The sequence below is a fragment of the Capricornis sumatraensis genome, chromosome 6 (genome assembly GCF_032405125.1).
Source record: "Capricornis sumatraensis isolate serow.1 chromosome 6, serow.2, whole genome shotgun sequence".
Taxonomy (NCBI): Eukaryota; Metazoa; Chordata; class Mammalia; order Artiodactyla; family Bovidae; genus Capricornis; species Capricornis sumatraensis.
The window spans coordinates 112307485-112326582 of NC_091074.1; the positions used below are offsets into that span (position 1 = coordinate 112307485).

The window sequence follows — 19098 nt, forward strand, 5'->3', positions numbered from 1 at the left end:
AGTTTCTTACATAAGAGCCTCCCCACCTTCAATAAGGCTCCCTTCTCCACATGCGATGCTAGCCGAGGGACTCTGCTGAACTGATTCCCAAGGGCAGGTCAGACACGCCTGGATGGAATCCCAGCTCTGTCCCCCTCCTGCTCTGTGAGCTTGGGCAAATGGCCTCAGTTGCTTTGTGCAGTGTTTTGCAGGGTTAAATAAGATGCTATGTCCTCAGCACCCAGCATGAATGAACGAATGATCTTGAAGAAGCAGCGCTGAAGAAGGTCTTGCCCGCTTGGTCCCATCAGTCATCTTGCTTAGTTACCAGTTAACTGCCCTCCCTTGTGGCTCAGATGGTAAAGAATCTGCTTGCAATGCAGGAGACCTGGGTTTGACTCCTGGTTTGGGAAGATCCCTTGGAGAAGGAAATGGCTACTCACTCCAGTATTCTCGCCTGGGGAATCCCATGGACAGAGGAGCCTGGCAGGTTACAGTCCATGGGGTCACAAAGAGTCGGACATGACTAGGGACTCACACACACACACACACACACACACACACACACACACACACCCTCCTCTAGCCCAGAAGGCTTCGAGAGCCCTGTTTGCTCCTTGGGAGGGCAGAATCCAGTGCGGTCCCTAGTCTAATCCCTCTGTCTTCTCTCCTCTAGAGCAGCGCTTCTCAACTGCCCCCAGTTCACAGTGGAGGCATTTTTGGTCATTAGCCCCTGGGAGGGGGCGCTTCTCGCTTTGAATGAGTAGACGCCAGAGATGCTGTTACAGATCTTGTGATGCATGGCACACACACCCCACCCACAGCAAAGGCTGATCCAGCCTGCGGTGTCAGTGGTGCCAAGACCAAGGAATTCTGCTGTATGGAAACCCTTGAAGCATCCAGCCCATGTGCCCTGGGCCTTCCTGCCTCCCTGTGTTTGCTTATGCTGGGCTCTCCCCTGGCAGGCTGTCTCCTCCCTACTCGTCTTCATGTATCAGTCTCTCGATTTACCCTCACGTGCCATCTTGTCCAAGAGTATCTGCCCAGCACCTCCAGGCAGAATTTGTATCTCCCTTCTCTCACACCAGCGCATTTCCTCAGCCTCTTTGGGACTCTGCATTTTCTGGCTAGCAGGCAACTCACTGATATTCTTGGCATAGTTGTCAGACTAGACCAAGTTCACAGAGGAGGACCTCTTCTTCTTTGTTCCTCATGTGGAGCTCAGCACAGTGCTGGACACAGACATCTGTTCTTTCACCCCACACCTCCCTGCCTCCTCTGCCCATGGCAGACATAACTAGTTGCTCTTTCTTGCCAAGCCTAATTCAGACTCTATCTTAACACATTGCCCCAGGGAGACATCACTGATGGAATAAAATTGGTACCCAACTTGAAACTTCCTCTTGGCTCCCTCCTGCCACCCTCACCCTGCCCATAAGCCCTCCCTATGCCTTCTGCGTTGGCCACTGTCTGAGAGTCTGTAGTAAAATGGGCAGGCAGAGGGGGTCATCTGGGGATGTTTTTTGGGGGTGTGTGTGATTGACAAACCTTAAAGCAATCTCCTGCCTTTCTGCAGAACTGCCAGTTCTATCTGGACTTAGCACCCCCAGTTCCATGTAGCACCTCCAGTTCCAGGCAGCACCCCCAGTTCCATGCAGCGCCCCCTACTGAGAACCTCCTTGGATTCCCCCTGTTGCTGAGCTGTTCTGATCTTCTGGGACCCATACCCACTCTGTTTGTTTTTTTTTTTTCTTTAAAGAACATTGATTTATTTAAAAGAATTATTTATTTTAAATGGCTCTACTGGTCACATCATTGCAGCATGTGGGATCTTTTGTTGCGGCATGTGGGATCTAGTTCTCCAACCCAGGATAGAATCCCAGCCCCCTGCTTTGGGGGCACAGAGTCTTAGCCACTAGACCACCAGGGAAGTCCCTCCGGCTCCGTTTCTGAACTCCACTGACCCTCTGCTCTCCAACGAGGCTCCTCCTTCAAGCCTCAGCTTACAAAACCACCTCCTCTGCTTGGGTGTCTGTACTCTCCTAGCAGTCAGTGCTATTTTGTTCTGCTTCGTATGTGTTTAAAGCCCATATCCTGTTCTAGAAGGTAGAGAGCAAGTTTGCTTTGTTTACCTGTGTATTCTTAGTGCTAAGATAGAGTCTGCCACGTTGGTGGGGTTCAGCAAACCTTTGAATGAAGGAGTAGGCAGATGAATGAAGGATCTGTACAGAACCTCTGCCTTCCTGCTCTGACCTCTCTCAGGTACCCGCTGAGCAGAGTTCAGCATCAGATGCCTGACTTGTACTGGGATGGACCGTGCTTTCAGACAAGCCACGCATCACATTGCAGAATCCCATAGAATCCTATCGTTTTGGGGCCAACAGGATGCTTTGAGAGGTCAGCTAGGGAAACTGAGGTGCAGAGAGGAGCAGGAACTTGGCGGGCATGATGTCGTGGCTCACTCCACCTCTTGGCAGATGTTTCTTCCTCCTGACCCTTTCTGTTGAGGGGCTGTCCATCTTGCTGGCCCCCCAGTGTGGCCTGGGGGCTGCCAGGGTGGTAGAGAAGTTTAGCGGGAAGCCTCATGGAATGCTGTGTGGGTCTGGTGAGCTTTATTCTACTGCAAGAGAAGCTGGGGCCTCATGCAGGCTGAGGTGTAGCCTTCAAGCTCAGCGTGCGAGAGGGGATCCGCTGAGAGGTCTAGGCTGGTTCTCAGGACCCCCAGGCAGGGGCAGGACCCTCCTCCCCTCTCTGCCCAAAGCCCAAATAGCATCCCAGCCAACGGGGAGACTGTCTGCAGTAACAGTGAGGTGATGTCTGGTTTTTACTTGTGCATTGTAAGCAATGATTAATCTGGCTCCCAAACCAAAATATAGCCCGAGTTCTATTATAAACACGGGTCCTGTGGAGACCCGCCTGCCGAGCAGCCAGAGGCCCCTTGCAGATTTCTGTGGTCCCTGGAACTCCCCTGAAGCCTCTGTTCTCCCCTCGTCCCAGTCAGGCAGCCATCACCCGTGGGGAAATCACTGCCCGTGGGTCCACCTTGCGGTCAGCGCCTGCCCTGTAATTGCTGGGGCCCTGGAGAAGGTAATGGTTTAGATTCTTGCAAGACCTGGGGCCCTGTCATTTGAAGCTATTTGACTGTCCCAGCTTGGTAAACACTGTTAAGGTGCTTTCCAGGGAGCATAGGAACCCCCATCCCCACCCCAACCCCATGTCTTGGCTGTGTTCAGTCTCAGCGGCTCCCAGTCCGCTAAGAGAAACACAGGTTCGTGGCAGTGTTCAAGGCCCTTCCGGGCCCATGGTTTGGAAAAGACTTAGGAACTGTGGCCTTCTAGACAAAGCCCAGCCTGAGGGGTCTGGCGTCGTGGGGAATGGTCTGGGGTTGGCCGTAACTTGCTAACTAGCCTTTGGCGAGTCCCTTTACATGTCTGAGCCTCGGTTTCTCATTGTATCCAATGAAGGAAGCTGTGAAACTGATGGCTTAGGTCCCTTCCAACTCAGACAGTGAGTTCATGATGCTACAGTGATCCACAAGCTCAGACCTGGGGAGGTGAGTCTGTAAGAGGGTCTTTCCCTTGGTGACCCTGTGACTCTTCCAGGTGAGCTCGGGTCTCAACAGTTAGGACTTAGGACTTCACAGCCTGCTCTATGGCCTCTTTACCTCACTAAGCTTCATCAGTTTCCTCATCTGGCAAGTGGGTGTGGTAATCCCTGCCTCTCAGGGATGGTAGCAGGTTGTTGATGAGATGATGCGTCTAGGCCTTAGTGAGGGGCCAGGCGTAGAGTGAGTCACTGTCCATGTCCCTGATGGTCATTCACTTCCTTTTCACTGCATTCTGAGTAGAAGATTTACTTGAAGAAGATTTACTTCTGGGATTTCACTGATAAGTCTGCCAAAGTATTGGTTTCTAGCTTCTTTGTGGCTGCAAGGAAGCCAAAGGAGCACGTGGCGCTCAGGGCTCCCTGGACCCCTCTCTCGCTTCTCTTGGGATTCTTGCTCCATTATTGCATGGGCTGAGTTTATTATTCCTGGGCTGAGTCACACAGCGTAGAGCTCGAGGCTCCACTCTGCTCTTCATGGGAAAATGCTTCGCTTGTTTTTCCTCATCTGCCGGCTTCAAGTGGAGAAAGGATGATGGTCATGCATCCTGTCCGTGACACATCCTTGCTTAAAACCCTCCTGTGCTTTCCTGCCATCTTTCCACCTGGCACGCTCTGGCTTCCTGCTTCCTCTCTGACCACCTCGTCACTCTGCCCCTCACGCCTCACTCATTCTGCTCCAGTCCCACGGGGCTCATTCTTGCTTGAGAGCATTCTCCCTCAGGGTTTCTGCCCCTATTGTTCCCTCTGCCTGGAAAGCCTTTCCCCAGAGAGCCAGCCTGTGTCCAGCTCCCCTGCCTGCCACGGTCACCACCCTGCCCATCATGGCCCTGCTCTGTCCTCCGACTCTGCTCACTTTTCTCCATAGCACTAGTCACTGCCACACATTATCCCTTTCTTAGAATTTCATTTTCGGTGATGATGCGAAAACACATCACGTGCATTTTCCCATCTGAGCCGTGTTCGTGTGTGTAGTCCAGCGGCATTGGGCATGTTCACATTATTGCGCAATCGATCTCCAGAACCTTTTCATCTTGCAAGACTGAGACTCTGCCCCCATGTGAGCAAATCCTTGAGACATTACGTTTTATATTTATTTGTTTTTATATCTGTTTAATTAGACTGTAAATTCCATTAAGGCGAAGGATCTTGTCTTCTTGTTCACCTAATGCCTAGAATGGGGCCGGAGCATGAAAGTGCAGCAAATGTTTGTTGAATGAATGAGTGAAATATAAAGATCATGCTACTAACAGCAGCTAGTCTTTATGGGGCCCTTGAATGCAATGTGGTGCTAAGTCTTCACACATTATATCATACAGTCTATAATGCCAACCCCTGAGAACCCCATTTTGCAAGATGAAACCAGGGCTCAGAGAGGTGGCCCCAGGTCCTCCAGCCAGTAGGGAAGCAGGATAGGGATCCAGATTAATATGAAACAAGCGATCTTAACCACTCTGCACGCTGGCTGCTGACTGTGGCCTCTGCGTCAGTTTGCCCACTAGGGAAGAATGGCATGCTGGAGGAATCTCACCCAGCCATGTTGCATCAACCTCATGGGCCCCAGGTCTGAGATGCAATCACAACGCTGAGCAGTCTCGAGGCGTGAGTAGGTGCAGAAGGAATGCTCGTAAACTCCCCAAACCTCTTGGATCAGAGCGATGCTGTTTATAATTAAAGAGTGCCACTTTCTGGGGGTCTTAGGGGGTGCCAAACGTGTGTGCCTGTGGGTGTTTGTGGAGGTGCATGAACTGTACATGCCCAGGGGGGCTGCAAGGCTCTCCGTGTGGCCTCCGGTGTCAGAAGGACCCAGTGGTGAGCTTGAGCTGCTGTTCCTTAGTAATGAGCTCTGGACAAGTGACTTCCATTCTTCAAGACTCGATTTTCTCCTCTGCAGGATGGAGATGATATAAACAACAGTGGGTAGAGGGGGTTCACAGGCATCGCGTGCGTGTGTGTGTTTGTCTGTGTGTGTGTGTGTAGTCTAGAGTCTTGTTAATCACCAGCCTGGGGTATCCCTAGGGCTTCTACTTGCAATGCAGGAGACCCGAGTTCGACCCCTGGTTTGGGAAGATCCCTCAGACACGACTGAGCAGCGACTAACACGCTGGGGGATCCCTAGAACTCCTGAGTTCTGGAACACCAGAAATGAAGGGTATTCAGAGTTCTAACTCCCTTATTTGACATCTAGAGAAGGGCAGTAACCCCTCCAAGGTTGCACAGTAAGTCAGAGATGGTCTGGACCCAGCACAGGGCTCCTGTGAGCCGGGGGATCTAATGGAGATCACTCCGTCTCCACCATACTGTCTAAAACAGAAGCCTCTGCTCCGTCTTGTTTCATAACAGCTCAAAGCTTAGGGAAGTTTGAAGTCTGGGGTTTCCCTGCAAAGAGTTCCTTACACTCATGAAATGGTCCAAGTGGCTGTCTCCAGTGCCACCTGAAGGCACACGCTCATTTTGATTCTCTTGACCTGGAGACCTGGCCTTGGACCATGGGAATTAGACCATGGGGACAGGGCACATGGTTGGTACTGAAATGTCACCAGAGTCTTTCTCAGTCAATCTAGTGGCCTCTTTTCCCCTGGAATAGTGGCTGGAATCACTGGGAAGAAGTGGGGTAGCTATTTGGGGGTCACACAGTTGGTCAATATGTGTGAGATCTTTTCTGATAGGGGGTTAATGAGAAGGTTCTGACAGAAAAATCCCAGCATTGTATGACACACCCCAGACTTTAAGGTCCTCAGCAGTCCACCCATCACTCAGACAACCCTCCAGCCCTGCTTCGGACGTTCTTACCTTCTCTCTGGGTTTGGAAAGAAGGGTGGTGATAACAGCATCAGTCTCTCCCAGTTGCTGTATCCTAATTCAGCTTACAAGCCCTGCCCAAGGAGGGATCGATCCCGGCTGTCTTCTGGTCTAAGAACCATTGGTGACGGAGAGGAAACAGCAGGATGCCTGATATCTCCACTCGGGGAGTAGTTCTCAGACGTGTGCTAGCATACATCCCTGCCACAGCGCCTACAGTGCTGCAGAGGCAGGCGGGAAGGCCGGGCCTCTGCGATCCCCGGACCCAGACGTGTCTTCCTAGGCTCAAGTGGTTTCTTTCCCTCCGCAGGGACAGAAGGGTTATCCTGGACCGACGGGGCACCCCGGAGAACAGGTGAGGGCTGCAGCCTCAGCCCCGCCCTCGCCCTCCCTTGCTCCAGCCCCACTGCCTGTCCTTGGCCTCCACCCCACCCTGCCCGGTTCCACGAGTAAGCTCCAGAGCCAGGAGGCTCTGCCTCCCATCCCTCTGGGGCCCCCACCAGACCCCACCTCTCCCCCAGCCACATCTGCCTGAAACGGCTGGAGTCCACGCCGGCCCAGTGCTGGCATGAGCCGCTGGACTCCGGTTAACGCCATGAATAGCTGGCCTGTTCCGGGCGATGTTAGGGGATATTATACACGCCGCCACGGGGTTTGCAGGAATTTTGGCTGCCCCAGCCCAAGTCAAACATCAGCCGCTGCCAGCGTGGGAGAGCCCAGCCAGGCCCCCTCAGTGCTTTATTCCTGGGCTGCAAGGACAGGGGGTTTTGTCCCTCCAAGCTGGTCAGACCGGTTTCTCAAAAGGGTGGGCTGGGAGAAGAGGGTGGGTTAGCAGGGGCGCCCAGCAGGCCGATGGCCTCCCCTTCCTCCCCTTCCGTCTCACATTCCTGCCCTTCTCTTTGTCCATTGTAAACCCCAGTCCCCCACCGCCCTCCAGACCTGGAGCTGGGCAGGGTCTCCCCTTTCCTTACGTTTCTCTTGTTCCTTTGCAGGGGCAGCCAGGACCCGAGGGTAGCCCAGGGGCCAAAGGTTACCCTGGCAGGCAGGTGCAGTATATGGCTTCTGGAAGCTCTGTGGCCGTGGTGGTGTGGAGCTGGCCACGGGTGCCCCCAGGCAGAGGGAGGCGGTGGGCTAGGGGCCCAGGAGCTATACCTACCAGGTGGGCCCGGAAAGAAAGGGCTGTTCAGGGGGCTGTGCTGAGAAGCCTTCTCTGAAGGCAGCAGGAGGAAACAGAAGAAAGAGTAGTTCTGGGGTGTGAGGGCATGGCTCCAGAAGCTCTCCCAGCCAGCTGCTTGGGGCCCTGGGGTAGCTGGGGGCTCTGTTTGAAGCCCGGGAGTGTAACCCTACTCCTATCATACAGAGAGACAGGTGAAGCCAAAGGAGACAGACCTTGGCCTGGGTTGTGGGCAGCAGCTAGGACGTCTCCATATGCCCTTGCCCTTCTGTCTTTTGTGTTTCAGGGGCTGCCTGGACCTGTAGGAGACCCTGGGCCCAAAGGCAGCCGGGTAAGTGCGACTTGGCAAGTGCCGCCTGCCTGGGGGCCCGAGTGGGCATTTCCTGTCCCTCCAGCGGGCCTGGTGGGCGATCAGGGCTGTAAAGCCTGCAGTGTACACCCAGGGTCTTCTGGGAGAGCTGGGGCCTCGGTCTTCCCGCCTGAGTGCTCCAAAAGCAGAGGGACAGAGGATGGTTAAATGGCGGGGAACCCTGGAGCCAGCTTGGTCTCCACGGCCAGGCAGCTGGGCAGCAGCACAGGTCGGCTGGAGCCTCAGCCGCAGTCCATCTGCTATAATCACATATTTGCTTGCTGTGTCCCCCAGCAAGTCCAATCAGTAGGGAACCAAAGCTGGGGCCACTTTGTCTGTTCCTGGAGTTCTCTGAGGCCTCACTCTTGTACCTAGCTGAGGGCTGGGGTGTCACCCTTTAGGGAGGGCAGTCCTGACCAATGAGTGAATGTTGTCCAGGCCTGGAGGCTAATGGAGCATCTCCTCTGCCCCTCCTTCAAGGCCCCTGAAACAAACCCTGAGTAGCCAGCAGGCTGTTTGCCCATCTTTCCCGTGGGAGGGATGTCCATTACTACCCCTGGCATGGTTAGGGGGATGCTAGGAATTTGGAAGTAAATACTGCTGAGGTGGGCTCCCAGGTGGGTTGTGGGGCAATGGAGAAAGTTCTGGGTGAATTGAATGGGGGTAAAATGGAGTTTAGAAGACTAAGAAGCAATCTAGTGGAATCCTGTCTTCTGTATACTAGGAAACTGGGCTCATGATGGGGCCCCAGTTCCCACAGCTTGCCTAAGGTGGGGCTGGGATTGAGGACCCAGGTATTTGGAGGGCTGGGCTGCCTGCCTCTTAAAGAATGCTCAGCAAGTGGGTCATAGAGTCCTCGGTCAGGCCAGGTCAGGTCAGGTATGACGTGTCCTTCGAGCCTGAGCCAAAGCTATTTATGGCTGCAGTCTCAGCCCGAATCCCTGGACCTGACGGGCGGATGTTAGGAGAGCGGCTGGTAGGTGGGAAAGTTCCCCAGGACGTGTTGATGATGTCAGTGAGGATGATGATGGTGATGGGGGCGGGGCAGTGATAGACAGGGGCTGAGGAGGCTCCTGTCCTAGGAGCTGGGCCCCTCCTCCTCCCCTTTATCCAACTGTTCCCGTGAACTCTGGCCCCAGAGGGGCCTCCTGAACCGAGGGAGAAGGGCTTCCTGGTTCAGCCCCAGGTCTCTGATCTACCAGGAGGACCGGAGGAGCCAAGGCAGGCTAATGACATCTGGGGCTGCTTGCCGTTTGCCTTGCTGTGGCATCTAGAGGCTGCGTGTGCAGGGGATTGCTGGTCTGACCCCGGCACACCCATTTTCAGGGCCACAGGGCCCTGAGCAGCCCTGGGTGAGCCAGGGCCGCTCAGGCTGCCTGCCCAATCCTGCCATCACCGGCCTTATGTTTATGAAGTAGGCAGAGCACAGACTTGGGGTCAGGGCAGCTAGTTTGGAGACCTACCCTGCCATTAACCAGCTGTGGGAGCTTGGGCACATCTCTGGACCTCTCTGAGCCCATCACTGCAAATCTGGGATATAAGCCCTGCTAGGAATGATCAGTAAACATCATTTGTTAAGATGATGCTGAGAAAGGGGCCTCGTGACCTCTTCTAGGGACGGAGAAATGCATGTGAGCCTGCACTGGTTGCTTGTTTATGGGAGGCAGTGTGGCGAAGTGGTTAGAGGGGCCCTGGCCCTGGGAGTCAGATGACCTCAATTCAAATACCACATTCTGCTACGTGTGATCCTGGGCAAGTCACTTAGCCTCTCTGGGCCTAAATGACCTCACCTCTATAGGAGGCTGACTAATAATGCCTACTTCCTGAGGGTGTGGAGAGGGCACAGTAGACGCCTTAAATGCCTGCAGAGCTCGGAGAAGTGGGTCTGGCACATACTTTGTGCTCAGTAAATGTTAGCTTTTGTTGTTCCGTTGCCCAGTCGTGTCCGACTCTGTGACCCCAGGGACTATAGCACGCCAGGCTTCCGTGTCCTTCAACATCTCCCTGAGTTTGCTCAAACTCATGTCCATTTAATCAGTGAAGTCATCTCGCAAACATCTAGAGAGTACAGATATGATAGGAACCCTGGGCTAGGTTCCTGCTCTGGAGAGGTTCCCTGACTAATGAGGCCATGAAACGTGGAGAAAGAGAATGAAGATACAGAAGAGAAAGTGGTGAATCTATTAAGTGGGGCACAGATAGGGGCTTTCTTGGTGGCTCAGTGGCTAAGAATCCACGTGCAATGCAGGAGTCACAAGAGATGCAGATTCAGTCCCTGGGTTGGGAAGATTTCCAGGAGGAGGAAATGATAACCCACTCTAGTATTCTTAGCACGCATGCAGGGGGTATAAATAGGGGGCCAGGGAGAGGGGAGGAGGTTGCTTCTGGTTGGAGGCATCAGGGATGCTAGCCAGAGGAGAGAACCTCCGAGCTGGGCTTGAAAACATTGGTTCTGCAGTCGTGGGGGTGGGAAGGGCATGCCTGGTGGAGGGCATGGCATGGAGAGAGGCTGGAGGGCAGACGATCCAGACTCCACCCCTGACTCTCTGTGCTGCTTTCTCCCAGAGCCTGGGTCGTCTTTTTCGGCGAGGAGGAGGATGGGCCATCTGCAGGGTCCTGGGGAGGGCTGAACTCAGCGGCACACGTGCTTGGCAGGATGCCAGCACACCGGGGTGGTAGCGGCTGTCACTGCTGGCCACCCTCAGGCGGTCTAGGGTGATGCGAGCCCCACGTGCACAGCCTTGGAGGCCTAGAAGGAGGCATTGCAGGAGCTGCGAGTGCCCGCCAGCCTCCCTGGGAGGGTGGGTAGGGCTTGGTGCCACCCCAGCATCTAACCCGGCGGAGAGCTTCCTTCCAGCAGGTCCAGGAGCCCTCAGCATGGGGCGGGCCTTCCCCTGCGAGTGCCCGCGCCCTTCCCTGGCGTGAGGGTATGTGCCTTTGGACTACATCGTGGAAGCCAGCACCATGCAGTCCATGGGCATATACACTTGCCTCAAGGCCTATGTCATCGTGGAACCACTGGAGCCACCGCCGCCGCCAGCGAGGAAGAGGAGCCAGGCGCCAGAGCGCAGCGAGGCGGGTCTGGGCCAGGCCGGGCCAGGACGGGCAAGCCACACCCCACCAGCCAGCCCTTCTGACCTCCCCTCTGCTCTTTTCCTAGGGCTACATTGGGCTCCCGGGGCTCTTCGGCCTGCCAGGGTCCGATGGAGAGCGAGTGAGTATGCCTTCTCTGTTTATCTCTTCCCCCACCCACTTCCTCTGCCATGGGCTGGAAAAGTTCTAGAATCCCTCCTGGAGGAGGTGCCTCAGAGTTGAACAGGCATCCACTGAGGGTGAAGTCGAGGCAGATGCCTTCCAGACACAGAGAAGAGCATGTGCAGAGTCAGGGACGGAAGCTTACTTGGCAAGTTTAACAGCACAAAGCTCTGAGTGCAAGGCAGGAATGCGGATGGGAGACGGGCTGGAGGGGGCCCCTGGGCACAGCTATACGGCCCCCAGGAACTGAGGTCAGGAGAGGGACTATTCCGAGAGCATGAGGAGCTCCTGAAGGGCTTTCAGCAAATGAGAAATGGGCTTATTTCAAATTTCCAATCAATGTGGCCCATGGACCAGATCCCACCAGGCACAAGTTATGTAAAGCTTTCCTGAACACACCACGCTCGTTTGTCTATGTGTCTGGGGCTGCTGGAGTTTCCAGGACAGCGGTGGTGTGCCCCACCTGCCTCTGGACTGGCTCTGTCCCCTCTCCACCTGAGCCCACATTTGGAGACTCAACTGTAATCTCATCAATAAGCTGGTGAAAGAGAATCGCAGGGAAACAGCGGGAGCATTTATTATCGCTGAATACCAGAGTCCTGGGTGCTTCCCTTAGGAATCTGCCAGCTCAGGTCCTTGCAGGCCCCCACTCTGAGGACCTGCATTTAAGGACCATCCATCCAACATGCACATCACTGGCGCCTGTTGTCTTTGTGGACTTGGATGCCAGGCTTACTGTGACTTCCTCTTGTGGGTGGAGGCGAGGCTGGTTGGAGCAACGCTGTTAGTCTCCTGCTGGAATCCTGTCCTGATCTCTTCCCCGTTTCCTTCTACAGGGTCTGCCTGGCGTTCCTGGCAAGAGGGGCAAGATGGGTAGGCCGGTAAAGATTTTCCGTGTCTATTACGCAGATTCTATGGGTGAACCTGACCTTCCACTGGCCATGTGGCCCCGTCCACCCATGGCCTGGGCATTCTTCGCTTCTCTCTGCTCTGCCCTGCTCTGCTTTGAGTGTGTAGGCAGGCATGGGGGGCTGTCTGGGCCTCGGGGGCTGCTGCCAGAACACTTGAGTGGCTGCTACGCAGCTGGGGCTGGGGGCTCCTGAGGACTCTGGGCCCTTCTGGGATGCGCTTCTCAGTGCGTCCAGCAGTTGTCCTGCAAGGCGCTTCTGTGTCGGGGGGCTTCTGTTGTCTGGGTCATGAGTGTCCATGCTGGGGGCCTTGTCTAGACCGGGTGTCTGTGCTCCTGTGTCTGAGAACACTCAGCCTCTGTGTTGTCCTGGCGTCACCTGTTTCACTGCTACACACGCAAGGCCAGAGGGCCCTGGGGTGTCGGGCAGGCCCACTGGAGACATGACCACAAGACGGGCTCAGCAGGAACCCCAGTTCACCAGCTCTGACCCTGATTGTCCATTGTAGAAGGAAATTATTTCTCCCTTTGTTTGGGCATCTATGGGGCAGGAAGAAAAATCCAAGGCCCAGAAAGCTCAAGTAACTTGCTCCGAGTTTCACAACAGAGCCAGGATACTAACTCGGTCCTTGTCCAGGGCCTCTGATCTCAGTGTTGGCTCAAGTTCACCAGTTGGCAACAATGCTGCGGAAGTGGATTCCTAGAATCTTCGGCTTGGGGGAAAGTCATTCATTCCAACGATCTCATTTTTCACAAGGGGAAACTGAGGCTCTGAGAATCAGGGTGATATGTCCAGGGTCCCATTGTCAGGTCGAAGGAGACCCAGGATTGTAACTGAAGCATCTTTCTTCAGGCCTGGCCCCTGCTGGTGGCTTAAGGCTCTCTGCTGCTGCCCCACAGGTTAACTCCTGGGCTTGGAACCATCTTCATCTCTGGGTCTGGGCCTCCCTTTGTGGCTGATGGAGAAGGGATAGTGGGGGAGTTAGAAGGTGAGAGGCAGCTGCAAGGGAGCCAGGAACACTCAAGGGTGGCCAGAAAGGGGGTTGACTGTGATTCTGTGGTCGACATGCATGTTCATGACACCTTACCTGTTGTAGTATAGGGATCTGGGCCCTCTGGGGGCCAAGTCGGGGGGTGGGGTTCAGAGAAGAGAGACATCCAGGTCCTGACCTCATGGAACTGACAGAAGGGGTACCTCACCCTCCGACCTAGACCATTCTGCGGCTGACAGTTCCTTTGTGCCTGAGGGCTAATTGTTGTTGTTCAGTCACTCAGTCCTGTCGAACTCCTTGCGCCCACATGGACTGCAGCACATCAGGCTTCCCTGTCCTTCACCATCTCCCTGAGTTTGCTCAAACCCATGTCCATTGAGTCGGTGATGCCATCCAACCATCTCATCCTCTGTCCTTCTTCTCCTGCCCTCAGTCTTTCCCGGCATCAGGGTCTTTTCCAGTGAGTTGGCTCTTCCCATCATGTAGCCAAGTATTGAAGCTTCAGCTTCAGCATCAGTCCTTCCAGTGACTATTCAGGGTTGATTTCCTTTAGGATGGACTGGTGGGATCTCTTTGCTGTTTAAGGGACTCTCAAGAGTCTTTCCCAACACCGCAGTTCAAAAGTATCAATTCTTCGGCACTCAGGTTTCTTTATAGTCCAACTCTCACATCCATACATGACTACTGGAAAAACCATAGCTTTGACTACATGGATCTTTGTCAGCAAAGTAATGTCCCTGCTTTTTAATATGCTCTCTAGCTTTGTCGTGGCTTTTCTTCCATGGAGAGAACATCTTTTAATTTTGTGGCTGCTGTGGGGAAGAGCCTTCCAGGTTGAGGGAAGAGCAGGTGCAAAGGCCCTGGGGCAGGAGTACTACTGGGTCTGAACTGCAGTTTTCTCATCTGAAAAATGGGAATAATAGCTTCTAGCTCATGGGGTCATTGTGCTTGTCACATAGTAAAAACTCAATAGATAGTAGCAGTAATTGTTTCTATTTGTGGTTTTGTGGGTGACTGAGGATTCCTCTGGGCTGTGTGAATTTAAGCCAATGGCTTTACCTCTCTGGGTCTGTTTTCCAAACTCTCAGTCACAGAGTGGGAGCAATTGGCTCAGGCAGAATGACTCAATGCAGCCCTGGAAATCACCTGCCAAGGCAGGAGACACAGGAGACGCGGGTTCAATCCCTGGGTCAGGAGAGCCCCTGGACTTGGAAATGGCCGCTCACTCCAGTATTCTTGCCTGGAAAATTCCATGGACAAGGGAGCCTGGTGGGCTACAGTCTATGGGGTCACAAAGAGTCAGACATGACTATGTAACCGAGCACACACTCCTGGAGGCCCTGCTACCTGCGTGGCATTTGAACACTACATGTGGTTCTCATACTGACTCACTGAGGTAAGGTTGATTATCTATTTTCCAGGCAAGGAAACCAAGGCTTCAAAGCCACGCACCCAGAGACCCTCTGAGGCCTTGCCACACTTCAACCCCTATAACAGACAACTCATTTCTGTCTCTTCACTCCATGTTTTTGTGCCTTTAACTCCCTCACATTCCACCCTGCCCTCCATAATGCGTGTTCCCTGGCACTGGGGTGTCAGGCATGGGTGTGAGGAACCACCCCCATTCCACCAAGAAGTCCTATGGCCACGCAATACCCCAGAGGGCCATGAATGTCTGCTTGACCCCGGTCCAGTCATCTTGGCCAGCACGTGGTCAGGGTCTGCCTCGGAGTGATTTAATATGTATGGAACAGACTTTATATCCTGGAGTCCCTCAGCCTTTGTGTGTGCCTTTGCCTGGCCTCCCCGTCTGCTGCACCCTTGGCCCACACACTCCTTGCCTGGTCTTTAGGGCCATCCCCCTGTTACGTGCTCCTAAGCCCCTGATCTGTCTGATGGGGGTTGGGGGCTCCTTCTGTGAATGGGTTTTCTTCTGGTCAAAAGCTTTGGGCCAGACGATTTCTAGGCACTTATTACCAAGAGGAAATGTCAGGAGAATGAGCTGAATCCCTTCATGCCAGATCGCAGCTGGCCTCATTTCTGGCAGGGCTGGCAGTGATTTTGCTGTGGTCCGTTTCTCTCCAGCAAGCAAAATCTCAGGCCCATGCATACAGCCTGCTCAGCATCAGGAGGGTGAGTGGGAGTCTTCTGTGGATGGGAGCTGTGAAACACAGCAGAGGTCAGAGCACATCAGAGCTGCAGGAACCCTAGTGATGAGCTGGCCCTGCCTCTTGGTCAGATGCATGAGTAGACATAGCTCAAAGAGGCCAGTAGACTTGCCCAAGGTCACATAGCACAGGGGTGGCAGAACTGGGACTTGAACCCAGGACCCTTGCGTGCTCAGGCAGGGTGCTCTCCCTGTCACCCCTCTCCTCTCTATGTTCCCATCTTCAGCCTCCAAGAGAAAACTTACTCCACATCTCTCATCTCACATCGCCTGTGTTGTGGTTTCCCAAGGAGGGGTCCAGATATGAGATGTTACAAGCTTGGCTGGAGTTGAAGAGGTTTCTCCTGGGCTGTTAGGCGCATGATGCAGTGACCCAGCTGGGGACGGAGCCACACTTTGCAGTCTCTCACGGGGCCTAGGAAGATGCCACAGTGAATCCTCTTGTCCTGCACTCTGGCTTCACTGTCGAGCCCGCTGGAATGCCTGGCAAGACCAGCCCCTGCTCACAGCTTCTCTCGTGGCTTCTGGCCAGACCTGCCAGGGCTGGTCTTGTGTAGCGAGTCAGGCAGGCAGACCCTAAAGCTTAGAGCTGGAAAGGTCCAGCCTTGGCTCCGGTTCCCTCCGTGTGTGGCTTAGGGACAGCTGGGACTCGTCCAAGGCCACATGCCTGTCTGGGGCAGGACAGGGCTTCTCACATAGTTCAGTTTTGGCTTCAAGCTCTTTCTCAGCCTGAGGGCAGCAGGGAGCAAAGTGGTTTCCAAATGGAGAAACTGAGGACAAAACAGATGAAGGTTCTAAGCAGTGGTGTTGCTGTGAGCTGGGGGTATGATCCCTAGGTTCCAAAACTGGAACTGGAACTGTCCCCAGGGCTGTTAGCAACCCTCTAATCCTGCTGAGAACTCTCCCTGCCTCTCTCCTTCTTCCTCCCCGCAGTGACTCCTTGTGGGTGGATTCCTGGGTAGATATCAGAAGGTAGGGTGAAGACATGCTCAGTGTCGTGAGAAAAAGGTGCTGGGATCTTAAGGAGTCTTTCCCTGTTGGAGCACTCGGAGGGCACACATCTTCTGGAAAAGAATACAGGCTGTTGTCAAACCTGTGCAGGAACTTCTCGACTTTAGCGAATGTAAACCCTGTAAAGAGGGCTCCAAGTTTCTTCTGCAGGCTTTTCCTTGAGGTTATCATGAATTCCACTGTTAGCACCTAACCAGCATGTGATGGCATTTTAGAATTTACCGGAGGCTAAGGCCTAATGTTACCAGAGGCTGGATTGCAAATATCTCACTTCTTCCTTAGCACAGGGAAAGCTGGGCAGGTGAGTTGTCAGGTGGGTGGGGCAGGACTGACCATCTAGCAGGCCAGAGAGCTGAGTCTTCAAGATGTAGCAGGACTTCTGATCCTGGAGACTGCAGGTATCCCCTCCCCAACGTCTCAGCTTCTGGAGCAGGCCGTCAGTGTAGACACTGGCTGGAGGAAGGGGGTGGAAAAGATGGCCCTCGGAGGCCTCCTCAGCTCCTGGCATCCTGCCACAGATGTGGTTATGAGAACTGTCCCTGTTTAGGCGTCTGTTCCTCTGAATTGCCGTAGCCAAGAGAGAATGTGGAGTCTCGCCCTTGATCCTGGTTCTGTCTCCTCCTGGGCCTTGTTCTGCCCAAAGTATGAGGCATTCAGTTCCCCAGGGGGGCCTGACCTGGGGAAGTGGGGAGACCACGTGGCTGGGGCCCGGCAGGGCGCCGAGCTCATTCCTTGGGCCTCGGGCCAGCTTGCTGTAGCCGGGAGCTCGGGCCTGCGGAGGAAGGTCCCGCCATTGGCCGGGCTGTTTGTATGTGCTGTGCACGGGCGGGCGCGGCCAGACAGGGAGAAGCAAGCAGGGTGGAGGTGGTGGTGTGTGTTCCGCTCCACTGCCACCTCTCTGGGACCCCTTGGATCAAGCATCAGGGCCCTGGGCAAGTGTAGGAACTGGGATGTGTTGCTCAGCAGCGGAGGAGTGCGGCAAGCTAGTGAGGTGAGGGGGCCTTGGGCAGGTTCTGGGCCTCAGTTTCCCCACTGATGAATGAGGTCCTGAAAGCTAAGAACAGCTAGGGTCTTTCCATCTTAGACCATCTATGATTATTCCAGTCGCAGATCTGGATGCCAGTTCCAGCTCTTTTAAAGCCCTATCTTTTTTCTGCCTAGTCTTTCAGTCACGTCCAACTCTTTGGGACCCCATGGTCTGTAGGCTGGGCTTCTCTGTCCGTGGGATACTCCAGGCAAGAATACTGGAGTGGGCTGCCATGCCCTCCTCCAGGGGATCTTCCCAACCCAGGGATCAAGCCCAGGTCTCCCACATTGCAGGCAGATTCTTTACTGTCTGAGCCACCAGGGAAGCCCTTTTTTGGGTTACTGTGTTCTTAATTACCCTATATTTCTAGGTCATCTGCTTGGCTCTGAAGAAAGCAAGAAAAGGTGGATACAGGGCTGGGTATTGAGGCCACTGAGCACAACGGATAACCAGAACCAGTCCTGAGCCTTGGCAATGCCATGCCCTCTTACGTGTTAGTCCAGGGCTCTCGTGCGGCCTTGAGAGGCCACAGGCTTGCTCCAGCCCGTTCTGTGTACTCACTGTTGATTCACAGCCAAGAGAATGGGCTCTGGAGTCAGACTGCTTGAGTTCAGATCCCAGTTCTGCTATTCCATAGCTGTGTGACTTCAGACAAGTTCCCTAATATCTTTGGACCTCAGTTTCCTCATCTCGAAAATGGGGCCAATAATAGGTCCTCTGTCATGGTGCTGCTTCTGTTATTGCTGTCATCACGCCATCATCAGCCCCTGGCTCTCCTCAGGCTGCATTTTGTCCGCATAAGTGCCTCTCTTTGGGTTTTCGACCATTGGTTCTGATGGTCTAGTCTTTGCTTAAGCCTCAGAGAGATGCCCTCGCATCGCTGCTGCCTCCACGTGCTGGCAGGGACTCGCCCTCCATCCAGCATCTTGGCTCAAACTCTCAGGACCCCGATTGCACAGCAGAGAAAACCGAGGCTCAGAGAGGCCCGCGGGTAGTGGAGGGTTGGCATCCGGTTGCTTTGGCTCTAAAGCCTCACGGGGGAAGCTGGCCTGGGCCCTGGGTCTGAGAGGAGTCCCTGAGCCAGCCTAGCGTGGCCCTGGCTGCAGACCCATGGGTTTAGACCTGTCGGTGGCTTCTGCATGTGAGCGTGCTGGGCATCTCAGCCAGGATTGGTGCCTGGGGAGTGCTGCCTCACTGTCTTGTCTTCCTGAGGTGATGGGGCTGGTGGCAGGGTCCCAGGGGCATTCCTGCACCTCCCTTCCAGGCTTTGTCTAAGGGATGGGCCAAGCCGAAGGGTTCTCAGAGACCACACCCTCAGCCTGAGAGGACAGTGGGTCACGTGAGGGTCTGCCTGTAGTCACACAGCCCACCCGGGGGTGAGCCCAGCTAAGTCTCCAGGCTGTCTCCAGACCCTGGTTCTGGAGAGCACAGCATGGACTCCCCAAACCCTGCCTTGTGAAGTCAGCCAGGTGTCCGGCTAGACAGCATCCCACCTTCTCGCCTGAGGGATTGTCCTCTGTCTTGCCAAGCCCCCAGCTGCATCCTCCAAGGTCAGAGGTGGTGGCTCAAATGCCTTCAGGAGCCTCCACTGCCCACTACTCGCCCAGCTGATATCTCCTGCCCCAGGAGGTAAGAGGGCTGTCTGCCTTATAGCATGGCAAAGTGGGGCTGGGTTGGAATTTTCCACGGGGGACCCTAAGGATGTGGGAAGAAGTATCTTATATAGGGTCAGATGTAACCCCATGAAAACTCGATCTGGAGGGGCATGCTCATGTGCGCACGCACACACACACACACACACGCCTACCATTACCACTCTATAAAATCAGTCA

General features: G+C 54.5%; 1 protein-coding gene across 1 annotated transcript in view; it reads left to right on the plus strand.

Annotated features, from left to right (window-relative positions):
* Positions 1-19098, plus strand: part of COL27A1 (collagen type XXVII alpha 1 chain) — a 148500-nt gene that overhangs the window by 40194 nt on the left and 89208 nt on the right. The window contains exons 8-12 of the mRNA XM_068973506.1: positions 6695-6739; positions 7377-7430; positions 7845-7889; positions 11068-11121; positions 11999-12043. Of these exons, the coding sequence (XP_068829607.1) occupies positions 6695-6739; positions 7377-7430; positions 7845-7889; positions 11068-11121; positions 11999-12043 (243 nt within the window). The remainder of the gene's footprint in view (positions 1-6694; positions 6740-7376; positions 7431-7844; positions 7890-11067; positions 11122-11998; positions 12044-19098) is intronic.